This window comes from Molothrus ater, chromosome 4, assembly GCF_012460135.2.
Source record: "Molothrus ater isolate BHLD 08-10-18 breed brown headed cowbird chromosome 4, BPBGC_Mater_1.1, whole genome shotgun sequence".
In the NCBI taxonomy this organism is placed as follows: Eukaryota; Metazoa; Chordata; class Aves; order Passeriformes; family Icteridae; genus Molothrus; species Molothrus ater.
In genome coordinates this window covers 27,843,393-27,865,930 of record NC_050481.2, presented here as the reverse complement: position 1 = coordinate 27,865,930, position 22,538 = coordinate 27,843,393, and the positions used below count along the sequence as shown (strand labels likewise).

The 22,538-nt window shown below is 40.7% G+C and overlaps 1 protein-coding gene across 1 annotated transcript in view; it reads left to right on the top strand.

Annotated features, from left to right (window-relative positions):
* Positions 1–10,971: 10,971 nt before the first annotated feature.
* The window catches only part of NFKB1 (nuclear factor kappa B subunit 1), a 59,055-nt gene continuing 47,488 nt past the window's right edge, over positions 10,972–22,538 (top strand). The window contains exons 1-2 of the mRNA XM_036381736.2: positions 10,972–11,052; positions 22,365–22,417. Of these exons, the coding sequence (XP_036237629.1) occupies positions 22,373–22,417 (45 nt within the window). The 5' untranslated portion in view covers positions 10,972–11,052; positions 22,365–22,372. The remainder of the gene's footprint in view (positions 11,053–22,364; positions 22,418–22,538) is intronic.

The window sequence follows — 22,538 nt, the reverse complement described above, 5'->3', positions numbered from 1 at the left end:
ATTAAAGTTATGGAGTAATTTTAGGTCTCTTAACAATATTATGTCCATTTGAAAAGAATACACTCATTTTTTACAAATCAGTGAAGAGGTGAATTTAGTTGTAAGAGTTTTAAAGGAATAACTCTGTTACCTTCATCTTCTTAAAGTAAGGCTTTAGGAGTATAAGCTTCATAAAGAAACACAATGGTACAACTGTGATGCACTGCCCAATTTGTGGATGGTGGATCACATCCTATGGTGTCCTGACCCCACACCAACTGAAGGAACAAAATCTGTCAGCTTCTGTTTCTGTGGGAAGGAAGAGTTTGGGCAGGTCCTCTATTGAAGCAACTGAAGGACAAGGATCTTTATGGATTGTAGGGCATGCACTTGCTATGACACTACATTTTCACACGACCACTTCCCAAAGCCTTTCAAACTTTCCTTCTGACGTTGTGTTCTCAGCTGGATATTGAAGCTAGCTCTGCAAATCTGATTAGCACTACATATAGTACCAGGCACATTTCAGAAAATCCCATATGGAAGTTCTGCTTTCTGGTTTTCTACATCAGAGTCTAAATTTGATGCCCTGTGTCACTCTGACCCATTTTACCACAAGAATCAGTTCCTCTCTAGAATTTTTCAAAAGCCTGTCCATATAGCTGGAAACAAGACCCCTGCCTTTGATCCTACAAACAACTCATAGCACAGTCTTTTCCAGACTCTCAGAGTCTGTCTGCCCTGAGAAGCAGACTATCACCTCAGTCTGCCTCACACTGCTCCTGCTATCACTAAATATCCTTCAGGCTCACTTAGTTCAACTGCTCTGCTCATTTTCTGTGCAGAGGATTTCCTTGGACACAAGCTGGCTGTGCTTGTCATCCTTTCTTCTGGTGAATCCTATTGAGACACAACCTAAAAACCCTCACAGGGTACAGATGTTGTCTTCTAGGAGCCAGGCTCACAATTTAGTGTTCTCTCCACAGCACATAGCCCTAAATCCCTCAGGAGCTTAAACACATTCCTTCCCACAGAATCACAAAGTACATGAGTTCTTCATAAATAGAACGGCTCTGCAAAAGATTTCTCATCACAGCACACTTTTTCTCGGAAAAGAAAAAGGCATTTATTAGTTCTCCAGGAAAACAAAGGACAGGAAGGAAAAAAAGAAAAAAGGTGCACAGCCCATAAACCAAAGAACCTTTATCCAGACTCACCCTGTTGTTAATCTTGTTAGACATTCCACATTAATGAAGAAAAAACCGCAGATATTTTCTGTTATTACTGTCCTCCTGATACACAACACAGTGTAACTGCTAGAGAACACAAATTTTCGAGTCCTGTTACAGCTCTTCAGGCTTTCTGTCATATGACTGAAGTAGCCTCCTACCAGGTGATGAGATGGATCTTCACTGGGTGATTTGAGTGCCAGTATGCCTTTATTGATATCCCCAGTCTGCTTACTGCTAATCTACTAAATATTTACAAAGGTATTATTTTAATAGTAATTTCCTTAGCTTGATGACCTTCTGCTGGTACAAGGATTCTTTGACATCTAGTTCTTCCATGGAAAACCTTCGTGCAGTGACAGGCACAGTACGGTACCCAGGTGTCTGTTTAACACCATGGATTAGGTGGAAATCCACTGGGGATTTTTTTTATTTGTTCTGTGTCAAGTTTGTCTCCTTTTTTGTGCGGCCAAGACAGACACTGATGAATACTGACTCCACTTACTCAGAATTTCCCTCTCTATTTTTTCCCTCTGGTCTCTGTTAAACAAGTTTAGATGTAGGAAGTCTGACATGCTGCCTAGGTTTTTTCAGATCTACTTCAGCATGTCTGGAGATTCCAGAGCTGCTGTTCACAGCTCAGAAATACTTACCTAACAAATTAATGTCTGATGTGACTATTACCAAATTTGGAAATTTTGGAGATTGTTCAAATTGCTGAGTACCTTTTAAAGTTGATCTTAACAGCATAGTATGTCTATTTCTTCTACAGATTTCAGGGCAGGACTACATTTTGGATGGTCTCTGCTAATGAGATGTTACTTTTATATATGTGCCACTCATTTTATTTCCATTGTGTTGGTTCTCTAGTGCATCTTTCAAGCATTTCCATGCAAATCAAAGTAAAAAAAGATTAAAACTCAAAATCAATGCAGGCCTTCCTTTCTAGAAATGGCCTGTGATAATCTGGCAAAGTATTCTGTTGATGACACATTTTCTACACAGAGTCTAGTTCAGGCCCTTATAACAGTCCTGGCACAGAAGCACATGCAGGAGTTAAAAGGAGTCAGAACTGATTTTTTAGTGGTTTTTTCATGTTGATAAGGCTTTGATATACACATGGAAAAAGAGGCACTTTGCATAGCTATTAGAAGAACTCAACAACAAGCATAATAAAATGCAATAGCTGTTTTTTCTGTTAAGGGGTCAGGTGACGAAACAGAAACACTTGTGGTTGGTTTTGGCCCCTGGTTAAAGAACAGTAACAGGTTTGGGCATGCACTGCATGGCTTCTCTACTGGAATCTCTGACCTGTTCAGTTAAAGACATGAATCACAGTCTGAGAAACACGGCAGGAATCCTCAGGAAACCAGGAGGCTCCTGAGAGTTTGAGATAACAGCATCCTCATTTGCAGTTCTGCTTGAATATTTCATGATTTTACAGTTCTTTATGACAAGTAAGGAAATCTGTGTATACCTCATATTGTGGTGAGAGACCATCAATGACTTCAGAAATATTTCTGCTCTAAAAGGGGTGAGGAGGAGGAGGAGAATTCTTCAATTTCAGTAACATCAAAGACCTAATAAATGCCTGAGATGCAATAGTGCCTGACAGTTTCAGGTCATATTGGAATTTTTTACAGTTCATTGTGATAAAAGGCATCAAGAGTTTATAGCTTGGTAGTCCAGTTTTCAGATTTACCTTCCTGCTAAACAGTTTTGCTTCAACTTGTGCTGTTCTTAAGCAGAGCATGTTCTAGAAAGGAAATCAATAGTTCAATTTTCAGGGAGACTGTTTTTTTCAGCTAGAGATACTGCTGATGTGACTTTGTCACAGAAAACATTGATAAAGTTTGAAAGATGACTCATACATACTTTGATTAAAACTGGCCCTGTCTCTTCCACTTTCAAGTTTAGGTAAGACTCGTTTCAAGGTTTTAAAGCTGCTCTTCTTAAAGGCACAGCTTAGTGAAACTATTGGCAGATCAGGAGCCTGACCTGTGGCAGCTACTCACTATGAGTGTTTCATACAACCAGAAAAATCACACTACTGCATGCCAGTGGGGAATCAAAATAAGCCTCTGCTATCCAAGTGAGCAAAATGAGGATTTGGAGATTTGTTTGCAAAATGGAAATAACTTAAGGGTTGCACGCAATACTAAATAGGAATTGGTCACTGGCTATTACCTTTATTGTAGCTCTTCCCTCTCCCTCCAGCCTTTAGCATAAGTGGTCACATTGGTCTTCCCTGAAGTTACACCCAAAGATAACGTAGAGAGCCCCATTCTGAGACTTTTTCTCTAACCACAAGTTTGTCTTCATATTATGAATTGGGCTGATTATTCTTCTAGCCCCACTAAACCATCGATGGGAACTTCTTATTAAGAGGAGATTATTTTCCCTTTATAATTTTAGAAAAACTTTTTTCCTCTGTGTGAAAGTTGCTACTCCAGGGCACCTGTATCAAGCTGAATTGTTAGGATAGGGCTGCTCTAGAGAAGAACTGCACATTAAAAAAACTGCTTTTCTACAGGGCCTTCATTAATTTCCTGGCAAAAGCTGGGAGGATTATAACAAACAAGCAGGTAACTGCTGGAAGAGACAGCATCAGATCCTTAATCCTGACCAAGGGAGCTGTAAGGTCTCCTCTTCTGTGCTAGAGTTCCTTGTCACATCACACAATCCAAACTATTTACAGGTAGTCAGTGTTCCTCATTTTCTAGGCGCTTAAAACACTGAAGTCTGATTACAGAAGTACTAAAATCACTCACATGTACAAATGAAGTGAACAGGGGTAATTGTTTGGAAAAGAGCAAGTACTTTACTAGTGCAACTGCTTTACAACCTTTCTAGTCAGGCAGGTCCTGTAGTATCATGTAATGACAAATTACTTTCTTCTAATGGCACAACTACCGCCTCCAAGTATTCTCATGGGATAGGACAGCACACAGTGAGCCTCAGAGCCAAGTGAACTGTCTGAGCGTGGCACACAGAAATCAAGATAGGGTCGACATATTAACCTATGTAGCGATAAAATCTGTGAGGAAAACGAGTCTCTGTGTTTCAAATTCATCCTACCATTCATCTCTTCAATCTTCACTTCTTTGGGCTTTTGTTCCCTATCCTTAGAGCAAGAACAGCATTTTCGTCACAAGAACATCATTCTAACCTGTCTAGAGTACTGTCAGAATTCCAGCAGACCCAGCTGGACCTACTCAGAAGCACTCATAAAGTCACCATGACACACACCTTTACTTTCTTGCAGAGCAACACACACCTTGTGAAGCTAAATGCTGCTCCAAGAAAATACTACAGTTTTGCAGATGCCTTACTCCTTGCAGCCAGGTGAGCCCACTGTCAGAACGCTTTCCAAGTCTGTAGAGAAGGCAGGGATCCTCCCTCAGCCGCCAGCCCTACACCCAGGTAGGTCAACAAGAGTGTGCTGTTGATCTGAACGCAAGCAACACAGTTCTCACTATGCTATCAAAGGGAGTGTCTTGGGTGCAGCCAATTGTTGGCAGCACAATGCTAAAAGCTGGGAAGAGCTGTTGTAAATACACCCAAGGGCTTAAACCGTAGTCTCATATTCTTATTTGGACGTCTAGATAAACAGCAACATTTGAAGACTTTGCAATTCCATTTCCCTGCCCTCAGGTGAGAAAAGTCACGTGCACTTTCAGGTCAGGTCTCAGCAGGGCAGAGACCCTGAGCCCATACAAGTTCACGTGCTGAACGTTTGAAGCATTGTGTTTGGTTCCTTAGCCCTGAAAGCAAGGCAGGCCATGGAAGCATGACAACATCTGAGACAATGGGCTTGGAAACAACAGCAGAATCACATGGTCAGACCACTCCTAGCTTTGGTGCTGGGATCTTTATCTATAGCTTAAAAGTTTCTGTACTGTGCTCTTTCACAAGGGAAGGAATCAAAGACTGTCCCGCTATCAGCCAGGCTTCCGCTTCCAAACAGTAAATCACAAAGGGAACCGAGAAAGAAACTAGAATAAGGAGAACACCCTGCTTCCTCCACCTACTTCTTGTGTAGAGTAAAAAACAGATTGAGGTCCCTCTCCACTCCTAACACACTGCTCTATCACAGGGCTCTTTCTGTCATTACACTGCATACTGTCTTGCTTTTCATCAGCCTCTTGCATCTTATCACAAACTTAGGTAGTGCCTGTATTGTTTCTGGTGTTGCAGCTTTAAGTCTAGAATACTTTGCTTAAAAAAAAAAATTCAAACCCTCATAGTTTTGGAACAAAGGTTAAAAAAACATGAACTTTGAGAAATCAGATCTATTTGACAGAGATTGTCTAGGAGACAATATTTTTTTAGTGCCCTCCAAATAATCCTTTTATAATCTTGTATTTTTTGGAAGGCTTGATCCATTACACTAGTGATTTGTCTCAATTCACCACTCACTGTAGCTAATCCCCCATCATTACAAAATTATAAAGTTCTCTAAGCCCACAGGATTTGCCTAAAGAGAATCACATCAGTTTTAAAAATACCTTTTGAACATTGACACTTTCAACTTTCTTAAACATAAGGTTTAAGTTTTCATCAAAACCTGAGAAATAAACTACCATATCCAGATATTTCAGGACTGGACTTTCAAGAAGAATATCATTATTTGCTGTAAAAGCTTAAAACTTGAAACAGAAACAGCTTGGGAAATCAGAACTTAGCTATACTAACAATTTAGTAGAGGACTTAAATTAATCACTGCATGAGTTCAAACAGTAGTGAACGTCACTTTCAGTTTTCATAATCTGTTTCCCATTATATATTTAGATGTTGAAATTTCTGTGGCAGAAGAAATCCCTTCCCTATGTATTTGTACAGTGCTTAGCTTTCTGGAATTTTCCTGGAGCTGCAGCAATAAAACAGCTGCAATATAAATCAAGTTAGCTAAATTCCACTTCCTATAGTGTATTAACATTGGTCCTCCTCAGTACACCTGACCCAAAATGACCTCATAAATTGAACTGAGCACGTATTTAATGAAAGTGACAAAAGAAAGTGACAAAGACAACAAACAGCTGCTTTTGTTTGCATTAGCTAACTGGGTTAGCTAATTGGTGAGGATCTAAAGCCATAGTTGTGTAATGGGAAGAACATATGTCCCTTGGGAAAACAACTGGGCCCCTGAACTGGGTTCTGATGGATGTAATCATATAGAAATTGAAAGTATGTATCATTCAGATATGCAAAATATTATGAAGAGGACCCAATCATCTGATATATTAAATACTGACTAGAGCACAGGATATTAATCATAACATGGGGAGGTGGGAAGAGAAGGGAGTGCATGCAGTGGACTGGTAAGAACCTGCTGCCACTGAACTCAAATGGCAAAAACCCATCCCTCTAGCTTCAGTGGCTGGCCAAGGTGTTATATAGCCGAGTGGCAGATGAGTGAATCACTCACAACCTGATTTAGCCCAAATTCTGGAGAACTGACTGGCAGTTCATTAGATTTATTACCAGACAGCACAGCTCCTGGCTATAACAGCACTTGCTGGAGCAGTTTGCTTTGGGCTCTAAGCTGCATGAACTCCACATTGCTATAGTGCTACTCTAATGGTTCTCTGAATGGTTTCTACAAACACAACCATTTCTATTCTGTCAGTACATGCCCTCACTGTTGTACAGTGTTACCCTGCTCAGCCACTAAACCTGGGCTGCTAAGTGGGACCAGCCTAGGCAACACTTTAGGAACAGAATGTATGTTCTGGGTGAAGCAGCTTCAAGGGTCTGATGAGCTGGTCAGCTCACAACTTCTCACAGTGGTCTGGGTAGCTCCATTGAGAGCAGCAAGTTCACAAAGAATCTATAAACCACCATCTTTGGTGTAATTGAGAGGGTTGGGGTGAAACTCTCCTTACTACCTGCCAGTGTAAAAGAAAAGAAGGAAGAAGGCCTAGCATTACACAAACAAACTGAGGGAAGGCTAGGCTAACCTATTCCAAAATTTATATACATCAAATTTCCTTCTCTGCTTGGTTCTTTCAATGTCTTTTAGGAAGTGATACCCTATACTGTATAACAGCTATAAATGTTGAGCAGTGTTCCGTTTCTTGTTTACTTTTAGCTCTCTCCAAAGGTTCCCTTTTCTCTGTTAATTATACCCATCAGCCCTGTCAACAGCTTCATGCCTCTCTTATTTAAGTCTACTAAATTAACTCCCCTGCACCTGCCCCCCCAAAAGTTATTTGCTACTGAAAACTCCTGGTTCAGCTCTAGCAGTCTTACCCAAAACCCCAGAAATTTAGTCTTTCAGCAAAGTTACACACCTGAACCACAGTGGGGGTAACATGGGATCCCATGTCTGATTTGTGGCTCTGGAGGAAGGAAGCAAGAGGTGCATTTGAGATATGGCCTGTGTAATTACAGGAGTCACCACACTGTTCAGAGCCTTGCAGGGTGTTGCATCCACCAAAAATGACTGAGATGATAGAAAGTATTTCTCATGAATGCTGCAACCTGCGGATTCGGCAGCACCAATGAACTCTGCATCCTGCTAGCTGCAGTTCAAATGGTTGGCTTTGCACATGTACTTTGGCTATTTAGAGTGTTTTTTAAAACATAGTTTCTATTGTCAACTTCATTAGGGCTTCATATACATTTTCAGAACGATGACACCACCTTAAAAATAGAACTTTTTTTTCTTTTTAAACATATTGTCTTCCTGTGATAGTGGTGGATTCAAGCTATAGGAGACAATGGCAATGCCAACAGCAAATACTGGCTAAAAACTGACAACCTCTAGGAGACTGGAGTGTGTTAAGATGATCACTGGGCACTACTTAAAGCAAATCAGTTTTTTATTTAGAACTTCTGGATTATCTGGATGAGAAAGAAATAATGGATTGACCAGAAATAGATTTGGATAGTATGGCACAGTCGTTCAATGAAGATGGGCAGTTGAAAGCTTTAGAAGGAAGTGTCTCTCAGCAGCTATTTTAGACTTTCCCTTATCTTTTCCTGCTTTAGCCTCAAATCTGCTACGTCAAAGGGAATGAAAAGAGCCTATCCCGATTCCAATACATACGTCAGAAACAGAAGACAATTAATGTAAGAAACTTTCATGAATTTTTCCAATCTGGGCATATCAACTAAAGTAAAGATTGATTATTTTAAAAATCTCTGCTTGTCTTAGATGTTTATCTATCATTAGTTACAGGATTAAAAAATACTGAGGCCAAAGATTTCTGACTTTGAAAGAGATCTGTATATCTGTATTCCCAGAGCAAACCTAGCAGAGATGAGACTCAGCTTCTAAATTGCATCTGCATATCAAGAAACTTAAATGCACCCCACCTGACTGAGGCGAAACAGCCTGGATAAGTGTACAGCTGGAAAGCCTTTCCCTCAGTGCACCTGCCCAGCCACCAGAGACACAGCTACCACCATTTCACACAGCTCCCCTCAGCTCAAGAGCAGGCATTTGCTCCTCTGGGTTCAGGTGTGATCCCCTGCTCTTCATCTCTGGGCTGACATTGTCCAGGCACTGAAGTAATGTGATGGCAATAGCGGAAACTAGTGTTATTCAGGAAATAGGCAGCTCTCCATCACTGCAAACCACTGAGCCTGTATTATCTTCCTGGTTTCCTCAGTGGTTGGAACAGGATTTTTTTGCTCTTCAAGTGGGAATCCTGTGCTATAAAGCAGTACATTTATCTTGAGTGTCCTGTGAAGATAAATTTACCAAAGTGTGGGCTTACAGCCCGGCACTACTGTGAGTGTCAGTAGAAATGACATTTAAGTTACAGTGTTAAGCTCTAAAAAAGGCAAATTTATGCTTTAAACATAATTGAGAAGAGGATTTTATTGTAAAACCTAGATCTTTGTGGAAGCTGCTTAAGATTTCACAGGGAAAGCTGAGCCTGAGTACTTGAATACATGTCCTTTTAAAATAAATCCACCAGGTAAGTCTCCTTAAGTTTTGGAACTTATCCACCTCGTCAGATTTCCTGGTACTTGTTCCTACAGGTTTTGCCCTGTGAGCACACCTTTGATTAGCTATGACATGGCACCTTTCCTTTCAAATGAATTTTATTTTGAAACTTCTTTGTATTTAAAATCCATCTAGACTTCCTCCTTCAAGGGCTTTGGGACACAATTCTTCCCTCACTTGTCCTATTAAGTCAGTGTATTTTCTTCCATTAAAGATAATTAATATTGGGTCTTGAATGTCCAGGAATATCCCCTTATAATGAGGAAAACACATTTTACTAGGAAATGCTGAGTCATTCTCAACTCCCTGTTTGTACCGGGAAGAGAATGGGGGAGTGCATTTTTAGAATTGCATCACAGAGCATGAGTGGCAATCCAAAAAAAGGAAATTACTCTCTCTTCATACATATTTATGTGTAACATGTAGGAAATGTCATTTCTCAAGAAAGCAGAGAAAATCCTGAGCTCTCTTTTGCACTCTCAGCACTCATTTTAAATAGTGTCTCTCTGCTCCAACCCAGAGATGTGGCACAAAATGTAACATCTGAACCTACTCCCTTCATGGTAAAAGGGAGTAGGTTAATTTCATTTTGTTCCAGTCAACAGGTGGCCTATGATTTTACTCTATTCCTTTTGAGCATATTTATGCTCTAGGTTACAATTCCTTGCTTCAGCATAAAAAAAAAAGAAAAAAAAGAAAAAAAAGAAAAAAAAAGCAACAGTCATATTCCTTGGCTCTTTTATATGTTGGGGGGGGGGGGGGGTTTAAAATCCTTCTTTTAAATCATGAGTTTTCTTTATCTCATTTGTGAAGCCACATGTCACGTGGCTTAGCATAACAAAACTCCCCAGAGGTGTGCAGCTGACTTTCTGTGCAAACACACATTCGGCGAGCTATGCTGGATGGTCATTTGACACACCCTTAGCAAACCAGACATTTAAGATTCAGCATAAAGATATTTGAACTTGTTTTACATGGCATTTAAGTGTGGCACTAGCTGACTTGCTTCAGCCTTGGTTAAATGTGTCCGAGAGACTTGATTACTATACTGCAAACCTGGATTCTGGTATTAAAAATCATATTATTGATGTCTGGCACTGTTCAACAGAAGTCAAGTTACCTGGGAGCCTGCTCTGTCAGAAACTGTGTAAATCTACACAAAAATGGTCCTGTGCATCCTGTACTCCCTGCCCAGTGATGTTGTCAGGCATGGGGCGGTAAGAATTGGTAAATTTCCTTTCATGAAGTGCCTGTGAAAGTGCCAGGCACTGCATCAGGTGGGTTACATTCACTCTATGCAGAGTCTCTCCCTCCCTTTCCAAACTTTATTTTTAGAGGTCAAACAAACTTTGGCAGCCACCGGGTCGGGCCCGTCTCCACAGAGGTGTCGCGAATGCCGCCGTGGCCAAGGAACGTGGGCAAGGACGGGATTATCCTTGCGGCGGCGGCGGCGACTGCCCTGGGATGAAAGGACCAGCGTGTTACGCGGTTTCACCGGGGCGGGAGGGCCTGTCCGCGGCTCAGGGATTCCGTGGCCAGCGGCTGGCTCGGCGGCAGGAGCTCCCCGGCTCCTGCTCCGCCGCGGCCGCGCCTCCTCCTGCCCCGCCGGCCGCCGCTGCCGCCCGGCCCCGCCCGCGCGGCCCTCCGCGCTGCCGGAGCGTCAGCGGGAATTTCCAGCCAGGAAGTGCGGCGGGCCGGGGGCAGGGGCGGAGGCTGCGCAGGCCGGTGCCGGGCGGGTGCCCTCGCCGGTGGGGCGGGCGGGAAGGAGGGGGAAAGTCCGCGCGGAGCCGGGAGGCGGGCGGCGGCACGCCGTGTTACATGGCGCGGCGCTGAGGGACCGCCGGCGGCACAGCGCGACGAGGAGGAGGCACCGCCAGCTCTGCCCCGGTGAGCCCCAGGCGGCCCCTGGCCCGCCGCTCGCTGCCTTCTTTCTCTCCTGTCTCCCGTCCTCACCGCAGTGCCCGCCTGGCTGTGCTCCCTCCGTCCCGCAGCAGCGGGGTGGGAGCCGGCATTTCGCTGGGCTGGGCTGGGCAGCCCCCGGAGCTCCGGTGTGCCGCGGGAGGCTGTGCCCGCTCCAGCCCCGCGCCTGTGCCCTCGGCGCCGGCAGGGATTGCCGCGGCTGTCGCCTGCAGCCAGCCCGGGGAGCGGGCGGGATGCCGGCTTTGCTGCCGCTGTGTTACCGGGGTCTTCCTGGCCAGGGAAGGGGTGTCCCTGACAGCAAAGTGAACGAAATTTGCAAGCCCAGCTTGTGGCGCTCGCACGGCGGGTGCTCGTAGGCAAAGGAGGTGCTGCTTTTGTCGCTTTTGGTTTCGAAGGTGACACACGTACGTGCTGAGCCCGGGACGCGGCCGGGGCAGGGCACGGTTGCCGGCCGGGCTCGGCAGTGCGGGTGGTCACCACGAAAACACGGGTTGGTACCGGCAGCTCTGGGTGACCTCATCTTGGGTGCTGCCCGAGAGTGCCGCAGACTGTGTTAAAAGGTACGAAATAGTGAGGGTTTAAAGGTAATTTAGTTGCAAGTGGTGAAACCGAAAAGTTCTCGTCGCGACGGGGAGTATTACTGCACTGATTTCTCGGTTACATTTGACCTTGAAACCAAGAATATCGAACTTCTCATCTTCACAATTTTTTTTTTTCATATAATGGGTGCTTTCTGCTTTGATGGTAACTTTGGTGAAGGAGCGCTATTGACTTATTTTACGTGAATGTGAATCGGAGTATTGTTTCTGTGACATGAGGTATGTGCTCTTGGGCCATTATCATCATGTGTGTACTGCTGCGTATTTTCAAAATAAGTAAATCTCAGTGCCTGTGAGCATTTGGGGAATAAGACTTTGGAGGCAAGGGATCATCTGCTGCATTTCAACTTCCTGTCTTAAAATGCTCAAAATCTTTGCTTAAGAATAACTTTTTAAAGGAAATACAGATAATTGTTATCATGATTTTTTAAAGGGTTTTAAAGTGCTGATTATATTCGGCATGTTTTGTGCTCCAGAAGTCCTCTTTTCACTTACTCTGTTCACAGAGAAAAGTGGATGAATTCTTTGCTCTATTGCCTTGTGCCTTACATGCTGCAGGGTGCTGCCACCAGCACTGTCAAGCTCACGGAACAGGGTTGAAAATAGAGCACTTCGATTTTATTGACATCTGGAGTTTCTCTGCTGTGTACTGTGTGGTATCAACTTTGGAAGTAGTATTTCAGTCAAAGCATTTCTGGTCTTTCATGAAAGAAAGTAGCTGCCCGTTCTAGGAAAGCGTTAACCAAGACGTCATTCTAAGACAGCATCCTGTCTGCAATGTTTTGTAATCTACAGAAATTACTACAGTTTATGAGAAAATGAAAGAGAAAAAAGTAGCCTGCAACCATCCAGAAACAGATGCTCTGTTCCGAAATTTTCCCTGGCCCGAGGATTTAACTAACAGTTACGCTGAAATACTGTTGTCAGGATGTGCCACAGAGTGTGGAGATTTTAGGGAATCTCAGGGCTGAAATCTGTGCAAGATATGTTAAAGAACTAAATTTGAAATACGAAACAGAAGGGAAAAAGCTTTTTTTCGTTCCACCCTTTGTCCCCTTTATAAAGAAAGAAATGTCAGTCAGTGGCAGAGTCATCAAAAAATGTAGTTATTTTCTCATGCAAGATATGAATACATTTTGAATTAAGATTATAAAACAGAACAGCTTTATATCGCTTTGCATTGTGTTGTATGTTTTTAAAAAACAGTGTTGTAACAGATTACTTCCTATCTGTATTTACTTTGTTCCAGCAACATCTTGGTAATGTTTTTGTAGTATTTATTTTTAAATCAGAAGAGTTTGCTGGATAAAAGTGCTGGGACAGAGAAAAGGAGTAAGAGGGAGAGAGAGTAGTGTTTCATTTATGTGCACATTTGAAGATTTCCTGCTTCATTTGTTGAAAAATAGCAGTTCTGGTTGTGTCTCTGTTACTGTGTATTTTACTTTTGAAAATTAATTTAAATAATAAATGTAAGTTTATTTTAAAATTTTACTTCCAAAAATTCAATAATAAATTTAATTTACTTTTTCCTTGAGGTGGCATTATGTGACTTCAATAATAGATACCTACAAATAAATATTATTGACATAAATTTACTAATTAATAGATTTTTTTGAGTTTCCTTTTCATTGCTGCCTTTTCCAAAACCTTCCCATGCCACTTTCTCAATGAATACATGCAAACTCCAGAAATATGTTCAGTTAGCAATTCATATTATTGTGCATATTGCTGACTCTGGAAGGACAGGAACTAAGTTTGAAGGCCTGTGAGTCTTTACTATAGAAGGTGCTTGTAACGCAAAGTAGATGTTCATTTTTGAAATTGCAAAGATACAGTGAAAGACAATATATCTTTTACTGACTTACAGTTGGCTTTTTGATATAGCTAGTGCTGAGAAAATTCACAGAGATGCTGGTTAATTCTCCTGTGTTTTCATAGATTGCTTCAAACAGTGCTTGCTAAAATACTTTCACCTTTCAGTGCTGTGTGTGTTTGCCAACTCTAAGTTCAAAAGTATCAGTCATAAAGAAAGTTGTTTATGTAAGCAACTAATGAAAACTCTACAGTTAGTTAAAAATCCTTTCTTTCAACATACTGATAGCTTTCTTTTGGTTCTCTGACAAAATAACCCAGCTATTATAAAACAAAGAGAAGATTATGAATTTTTCAGGCAGGTAATGAAAAAAGTGGTTCCTGGGTTTGGTCACTTTTAGCTCTGACAGAGGTATTTTAGAAGTGGAAGTTGTAATTTGATGTCCTTTAAATAAGCTGTGAACCTTTTATGAAGTTCTGTGTTGATAAGATCGTAATTATGGTTGTCATTAACTGTGCCCTTAGGTCAGTCAGGCACTAAGTTTGCATCTAACTTTGAGCATAGAAATAATTCGGTGAATCTTCTTCAGTGCTTTCATTTGAACATGTATTTTGATGAAGCACTGTTGACAGTTTCAAAAGTAAGGCCTTAAAAGATGTTTCAAGTTATTATGATCTCAAGGTAAAATCCTTTGTTTAGCACTTAGGTGAAGCTGACAGATCATGTGCAGGGAGGAAGCTTCTGCTCCAAGCATTATTTCCCCCTTTCAACTCCTGTGTTCTTTTGAAAAGCAGGGGCAGGTAGATACACTTTTTTTCCCCCCGTTCATTTAAAATACTCAACTGAAATACTCCCATGTTTCATTGTGTCCTCCAAGCAAACTGTCAGCAGGTCAAGAGCAAAGTATGTCTGAGTTGTGTGGTTTGGGTTTGTTTGGCGTTTTGTTGCTTGAGTTTGGCTTTATGTTTTTGTTTCTTCTAGACGTCATGTTTCCATCCGCTTAGACTCGGGCAGATTTTAGCACACAAAGTATAAACAAAGGAAGCAGGTGGGTTTTTGGTCTTAGTAGTTTAATCCAAGTGAGTTTTGTTGTGTCATAAGTTACTGTACAACATTGGGACTGCAGGAGTTTTGCAATTTCTTTGGAAAAAGCAAAAAACTAAACCATAGTTACCCACTCTGCATCTGTAGATTTGAAAACTGGGTATGACTGTGATGGTGCTGGACTCAGCTCTACCTGTTTGGTTCCCCTTACTGGTGCTGTTTAAGCAGTTGATTCTGTCACATGATGATTGCAGTGGCTGTTCAGAACCAAAAGGACACTGAGAATCCCTTAGTTCACCTTTGTGATTGCAGTGGAAACAGCCCTGGCTATTTTCTGCTTATTAAGTGAGGGACTGTGTCTTCAGTAGGAGCCCAGAGCCCGTGTGACTGTACCTGGTGAGAGAGCAAACCTTGTGTGAGATGAACTTCTGCAGCTGGGGGTTACGCGTTGCTTGGCTTCTCAGAAACGCCGTTCTTCCCGTGCCCCCTCTACCCCTGTGGAAAGGAAAAAAAATATAGGGACAGGTTTGCAGCCTAATATTAATGATTCATTACACTTCAGGCTTATTAAATGGGTGTGTGTGGCTTCTTAAGTTAAAATTTTACTTTGATGAACAGCTTTTATAGGAGCTAGAGCTATTTGCAAAGAACATTCAGTGATTGATCTTAATCTGGAGGAAAAAGTTACAGCATTTTAACATCATATTCAGGAGTTCAAGTAACATTAGCACCCCACATGGCTAAAATACAATGTAGTTACTACAGCTGTTTTTCTGTGTTAAACCTCAGTATTTTTACATCTACTTAGCATTATACATGTATCAGAATATGTTTGCCATATATTTGAATACTGTTTATTCCTTTGGTTTAAGTTGCTTTGAATGTGTTTTAACAAAAACATTCTAACTTTATTCCAACAATATCATGGAAAAACAGTTTGTATGTTTATGGCATTTTAGTATTTCCTCTTGACATATTAATTCACTACTTTGATACTTGGGAAAGGAATAAAACAAAAATTCTGTTTGCAAACATAGCTAATAGAATATCTTTTAGGTTGTCCAGTTACTCTTTGACAAGGAAATTTTCTTACACTGTGTTTTTCTTCAGACTTAGTTGTTACATGCTATAATAAATTTGGTTCTCGGTTTCATAAAATAATTATGCACCCAACAATTCTGATGTAGAGCACCACACTTGTGAAATCTCAAGTACTTGTGATTTATTTAATTTCCAAAATATTCTGTACTTTTTATACTGTTGTCAAGTAATGCATCTGCTCATGACTGAAAATACTTGAAAATTTTAACTTCAGCAATTAAAAAAAATCAAAAATACATAAACACAACTGCCAGGTCCCACCCAACAGGAAATAATAAGCAGGCTTAATTAGTCACAAGAGGAGGCAATTTGGGTTGTTATATTAGAAAAACAAACAGTGTCATTTAGGGTTATGTAGTGTTATTGCAGCTGCAACAGTGTGTGGATGACAAAAACTCTGCAGAGGAAATTAGAATCTTTGATCAAAATGTCTCTCTGTACAAACTTTTTGCACTTGTATATGAGAAATTGCACTCAAATCTTTGTTGAGAGATTACACATCTTTGAAGTACCAGAAGGAATGTGAAAAATACAACTTCCTTATGCCACTTTGGTGAAAATTGAGTGTTGCTTCCTTAAAACAGCTCCCTAGACCCCCCAGGTATTGAAGCCGTAGCTGGGAGAAGAAATAGTAGTAAACATTTTGACATTTGAAGGCAAATTTCAAATCTATTTCATTACTGACTTTAATCCCTTCAAAATAACATAATAGATGTGGCTTTGTCAGCATGAGCAAGTTAACAATCATTTCTTGTGTTTTTGAACATATTTTTCTTTAGTGTTTGTCCTGAAGACATCTATGCCAATATTGTGGGTGAAAGTATGCATGATGTTCCCTTAATATTTGAGTCTGTTTACTTTGTATAATACAGAATACATTAGCTCTTTCTCGTCTCTTACTTTGAATTCAGAGTTTTGTGCTCTGGAGCTGTACTTCTGGAACTCTGGGCAGAATAACTGGGTTCCAAGGGAAATGAAGTGCTGGTTGAAGTGGAGAGGTGGCCAGAAGCAAGGTGAAAAGGCTGTGCAGAGAAAGGGGTGGCAGCATTCTGGCTTCGAAGGGACTGCAGTGATGAAAGGTTGAAACTGAACAGCGTGATCCTATCTCTGCTTTGTCAGAGCAGATCCTGCTCTGGCCTCCAGCCAAAATCATCTCAGCAGCTCTTGTCCTGCTGCCAGCCCTGACCCAGCAACCCAAAGAGTCTATTGCACAATACCTTTTCCCAGCATCTCTGTTTGGGAAATGCAAATCTCTGAAACAATTGTCCCTATACAGATACAGATTATGTTTTGCAAAGGATGGAAGACTGAGGCTCAAGGATGGATAGTTGCCACCTAAAGTTAAGGAAGCAACAGCAGGTTAAACACGTTGTCCTGTCTGTACAATACAGCACTTACTGTTTCTACCTCAGTACTTCATAGTTGCTACAGGAATTCTGAAAATTTGGTGCTGTTCCTAAAAATATAGTTCTCTATAATGAGATCATCACCACACTTCATAGTCCTGATGTAGTAAAAATATACTTACAGTATATGAAAGAGACACATCTTTGCTTCATTTTCCTCCTTATTCCTCTCTATTTTTAGAAAGCAAAATAAACAGGCTAAGAGCATAACCACACTGAATTTAATTCATTTAATTCAGCGTCCTGTTAAAGAAGTTTATTTTTAACCGGTAAATTCCAGTGAAAGCCAGGCTAAAGAGAAAAAGCACTCTGCTAGAAAACTTTCAGGAAGAGTTTTTCTTTCGGTTTATCAAGTCGGTTGAGGTGTAGTAGTTGAGTTTCCTATTGTGAGGCTTGCATTCTGAATCCCAGCCTTGAAAAGTGAGAACAGGATGATGTAAAACATGTCATGAACTAAGAGATGGTTTAAATAAATTTCCTTGTGGAAGAACATCCATCACACTAATTTCAGTTCTCAAGTGCAGTGAACTGGGTGATAAAGATCATGTTTGTCTGTAGAAAGGGAGAAGTCCCATTCAAGTTTTTAGGGATTGGATTGGATACTGGTGTCAAAAAGAACAAGGGTTCACCTCATGCTTAAAATTCAGGCTGGAAAGTTGAAGAGAAGTAAAGGGAAGGATCTGTACCCTTGAAGAATCAGGGGGGCTGAAAACAGTTGGATAGCGAAATTTGGCTTTTAAAAGGTAAACAGACAGTGAATGTGGGAGAATAACAGGGAAGAGCTCTGAAATAAAATGATTGAGATAAGAGAAATGAGAATTCTTGTTGATTACAGCATTCCTACACTAATTATGTTGTTTTCATTTTAAATGGCTGCTCCTTTTGAAGCTTTAGAACAAATACTTAGAATACAATAAATCATGTTCTTCCAGCTGTGCCACTTGTACCTTGTATCATTTGGTTATTAAGGAGGAGCAGTGGTGCAAAGTACCTGCCATTAGGTTTGCTTGGTTGTTTGGTGCAACAGAGTCATCTCCTGTATATGTATACATGACTTCCTAGGTTTTTTCTCTTTTTCTTTCTATTTAAACCGTTTTCACAATGGCAATTGACCTGCTGTGAAGGGAAAGGAATATGTATCCACATGCACACATATCCCACACTTATTCTCAGAAGGTATAATTGTGTGGGTTTGGGCAAGTTTAGCTGGATTTTATGTTTTCCTGTTGTTTTCCTTTCCTAGGAGCTAAATGAAGTTTCTTCACTGACCTTTGAATTTTCACACTTCTAAATACTGTGAATTGAAATGTCTAGTTTCCTGTGCCCCATTATCTGGAAAACTTTAGATGATCTCCAGGGTGGAGACTGCTGTGGTTAATTGTGGTCTGCAGGTGTTGGGGTATTTTTTTATTGTAGATTCTAGTTTGCAGTACAATTTGTAGGAATTGGAGGAATATGCAGGAAGCAGGCATCTATAATAACATGAACTTCCACAAAGCAATTTTATTCCAGTCATCTTCAAATGAGAGAGGTGGCAATCCCTGACCCATAATACAGCTCATGTAATGAGAGAATGAACAAAGCTGCTTGAGGTAGATGCTAATCTTACCACCTGATGCAAATGGGAAAGGTGCTTAGAAACGGGAGCAGTAAGGGAAGAGGCCAATTAGAGGCCACACAGGTAGTAGTGCTAGGGTCTATTTTTCTGTGTCTTTTTGGGGTTTTGATCATGTGACTTTGTGGATTTGTATCAATTTTCATGTAAGAGGAAGTGTACGGATTTGTGAACTTAATAAATCCTAAGGACACAAGTGGTTACTTGAAGGTAGGGCTCCCAGAACACTTTTGTTATCTCTTTGGCTTTGGAGAGGACAAGACATAGTGAAACTGTCATTTAGAAGGTTTTCAGTGTTTCATAGTGTTTTCAGTCATGTAGAAGGGTTATTTTAAACAGCTGGGTTAATCTTTGTCTAGACCCTGATAAGGCAATTAAGTGTGAGTTTACATACACAAAGGTGTATGTTTGCACATCTAAATTATAATCTGTTCATAATAAACTGGCTTAGCGTTCAGGCCAGAGAAATGTCTGTAACCCCTCCCTCAAGCAGTGCAGCTGATCTGAACATGAAAGATCTCAAGTTAAGAGGCATCTGCACTTCTGATGTGAGAGAGGTTGTGTTTAATACCTGGTTAGGCATTCATTAGTACCTACCTACAGCTGGCTGGGTGCTATGTCAGTAGTTACCTTGCTGCTTCCAAGGGTCACGTTCATGGAATAATGAAGTAGTTTGGGTTGGAAGGGACCTCAAAGATCATCTAGTCCCAGCCTCCCCAAATTCCCTGGGTGGAGACACCTTCTGCTACCATAAATTTTCCAAATTGCTCCAAGCCCCATCCAACCTGACACTTCCAGGCATAGGGCAGCCACAGCTTCTCTGGGCAACCCTTTCTGGTGCCTTGCCACCCTCACAGTGGAGGATTTCTTCCTTATATCCAATCTAATCCCACCCTCTGTCAGTTTAAAGTCATTCCCCCTCATGCTGTCCTTGTGAAAAGTCCCTCTCCAGCTTTCCTGGAAGCCCTCCTCAGGTACTGGAAGGTGCTGTAAGGTTTCCCTGAAGCCTTTTCTTCTCCAGGCTGAACAGCCCCAGCTCTCCCAGCCGTTCTGCAGGAGAGGTGCTCCAGCACTCTGAGCATCTTCATGGCCTCCTCTGGACTTAGTCCAGCAGGTCCATGTGTTCCTGGTGCTGAAGAGCCCAGAGCTGAACATCGCACTGCAGGGGGAACATCTTTAAAGGCTGTTGTTTTAGTGTCACTATGTTCACTGCATCAGCCAAAAAGCCAGAAATTACTGTTTTCAAAGTGAAACTGAAGGACTGATTCAGATGGATGCAGGGTTTTTTTTCCTAAATGGGTTCTAATTTTTACATCAAAATACTTTAGGTGAAAAGTTTTCAGAAGTAATGCCTCTGCGTTATTTTTCCACTTTTGGAAAGTCATGTATTGTAGAAGTGTAGGTGTGACCAGAAGTGTGGCAGGTGTGAGGACACTGCCCCCAGAGTTCTGCTGGAGGGAGAGAGGTGCAGCCTGAGGAGCTAGAATAGGGCAAAGAAAATAGAACCTACTATTATATTTATCCTGTGGCTTACAGAAGAAGCTGTGAGATGCTTTGTTTGAAAGTTTGGCAAAGTATATATATATATGTGTATATATATAGAGAGAGAGCAAACAGGCAAGTGGGCAGATGCCATTCATGTTAGCTCCTCAGAATATTTTATTTTTCTGAACAAGCATGTTTACCATGTCATGTGGTAACCTCAAGATTTTGGAACACAATTTTGCATATGCGACTGATGAAATTTTAAGTATTTAAGTATGGGACATTACAAAACAAGATTTTTAGGACTAGTTTTTATTCTATTTATGCAGAAGAAATCTGTCATTTGCACTCAGTTACCTAATCAGGGTGTAACAAGAGGGTGGGTATTTTCTGACACTTTGTAAAAAAAAAGCTGGATATTGAGGTCTTCAGATTGTTTTCTGTAATATCTACACCTTTCAGTAAGAAGTGTTTGACAAAAAATGTTACAAGTAATTTCAGTGATTTAAGTAACTTGTCAGTTGGTGATAATGTTATTTATATTTTTTCTGTGGAACAGAAGGCAAATAAAAGCATCTTAGTAAATTTTGTTGTATCCTGAAGGTTTTATCACGCTTTCTATGTTGACTTTTTCCATAAAGATGAATAATAACAATGGCAAATGGTTGATGAAAATAATGCTTTGTGGAATGTGCCTGTGAGCTAATGTGATTGACTGGTGTTTTTTTATCTTGCTGAAATCCTGTTGTATTAGGGGATGAAGTACAGCACGAGTGACATTGGCTGCTTGTTATATCTGTTACTAATTTTTGACTGAAATCTTACGATCAGTTATTTGATATTTGAACAAATACTATGAATAAATATTGCCCTGTAAATATTTCGAAAATCGATTTACAGTCAGGTGGGTACTTTTATTTTCTAGGCTAAAAAGCAGTTGTACCCACATAAACATCTTTTTCATTGAAGTCATCTGTGCATTGTCTCCTATTTCTCCATTTTATTTTTATTTACATTTTCTACTTTGTGGGGAATGGGTGACTTGTCTTTGGAGATTGTTAACAAGCAGAGTTGAGCCTCCATCTAGGTGAAGTACCCAAGTATTCCAATTTTCCTTTTGATAATTGCCTTTCTAGTTCCTGTAGGAGGTACAGGGTGACTCATTTTTTCTTTGATGACTTACTGATCTCTTGCACCTCTCTTTGGTAGTGCAGTAGGTTTTCACAGTTCTCTTTGCTGGAAAACATGGCTCTTGTTCACAGTGGTGGAATATGAGGGCCAGTGACCTGTTTCTGCCTTCTGTTAGTTATTGACCTTATTTAGTGTCTGTTGAATGCAAACATGACTCTCTTGAAATAGCCCTACTGTTATTTTCAGATACTCTCTTGGAGAGCCTTATTTAGTGAGCTCAGCATAGGTGAAATTGTAAATTCTTTTAATAACATCTACATGAAAGGAAGTAACACTAATACTAATATCTTCTAACAAACCTAATAAATTCCTCAGAAAATTCACAGGTTCTGCTACTGGCCCACTACTGGTCCCAGTAAAACGAACCAAGCTAAACTTTTCCAGTGTCCAGAATTCACATGTAGACCTGTGAGAAAGAGTTGTGATGGATGCTGTGCATCCATAATTGTCATTGTCAGCACAGAGTTGTTGTGTGTGCTAAGCACTTGTGGAACCCTGGAAATAAAGGTGTCCAAAATTAGTCAATAATAGAATCCTGGTTTTATTTAAATTTTTTTAATACTGTCTGTTCTTTCTTGGGCATCTTTATTTCCATTTAGTAGTACTTCATAAGAAAACTGTTAGAGTTCGTTCATGAATGCTCATAATGTTCGTTTTATTGTGTACAAATGAAGAGTTCCACTATTTCTATGGTAATGATGTTGCCTAAAGTCTAATGGCAGAATAGTCAAAGCAAAGACAGAATCAGTTCCTGATAATAAGAAATTTTGACTTCTGGACTTTGACTGTAATTTTTAATTTCTTGGCAATAGGCAATGGAAAATCCTAGCTGTAACCTATCTTGTCCTTACATTGCCCCTTCCAAATAATGAGGAATTTTAGAGTATTTTAGAAATCATTAATTTTATGAGTAAAATAAAAAGTGTCTGAGATTGGGCTTTTAACTCTGAATGCTTTCCAGGCTTCACTATTGCTCTACATTGGAAAAAAAAAATGGGAGTTCTAATCATGTTTTTGTGTTTCAGGACTTAAAATGGCAGCAGAAGATTCCTATATTATGGGAGTAAATGATCCCCAAGTAAGTGAATTTCTATGTTTTCAGTATCCCTGTATCCTCTCCTAGCTGTCTGTTTAGGCCTTCTCTCCTATTGTCTTGTCATTTCCTAGACTTAATATGGACATGGAAAATCATTCTGCAT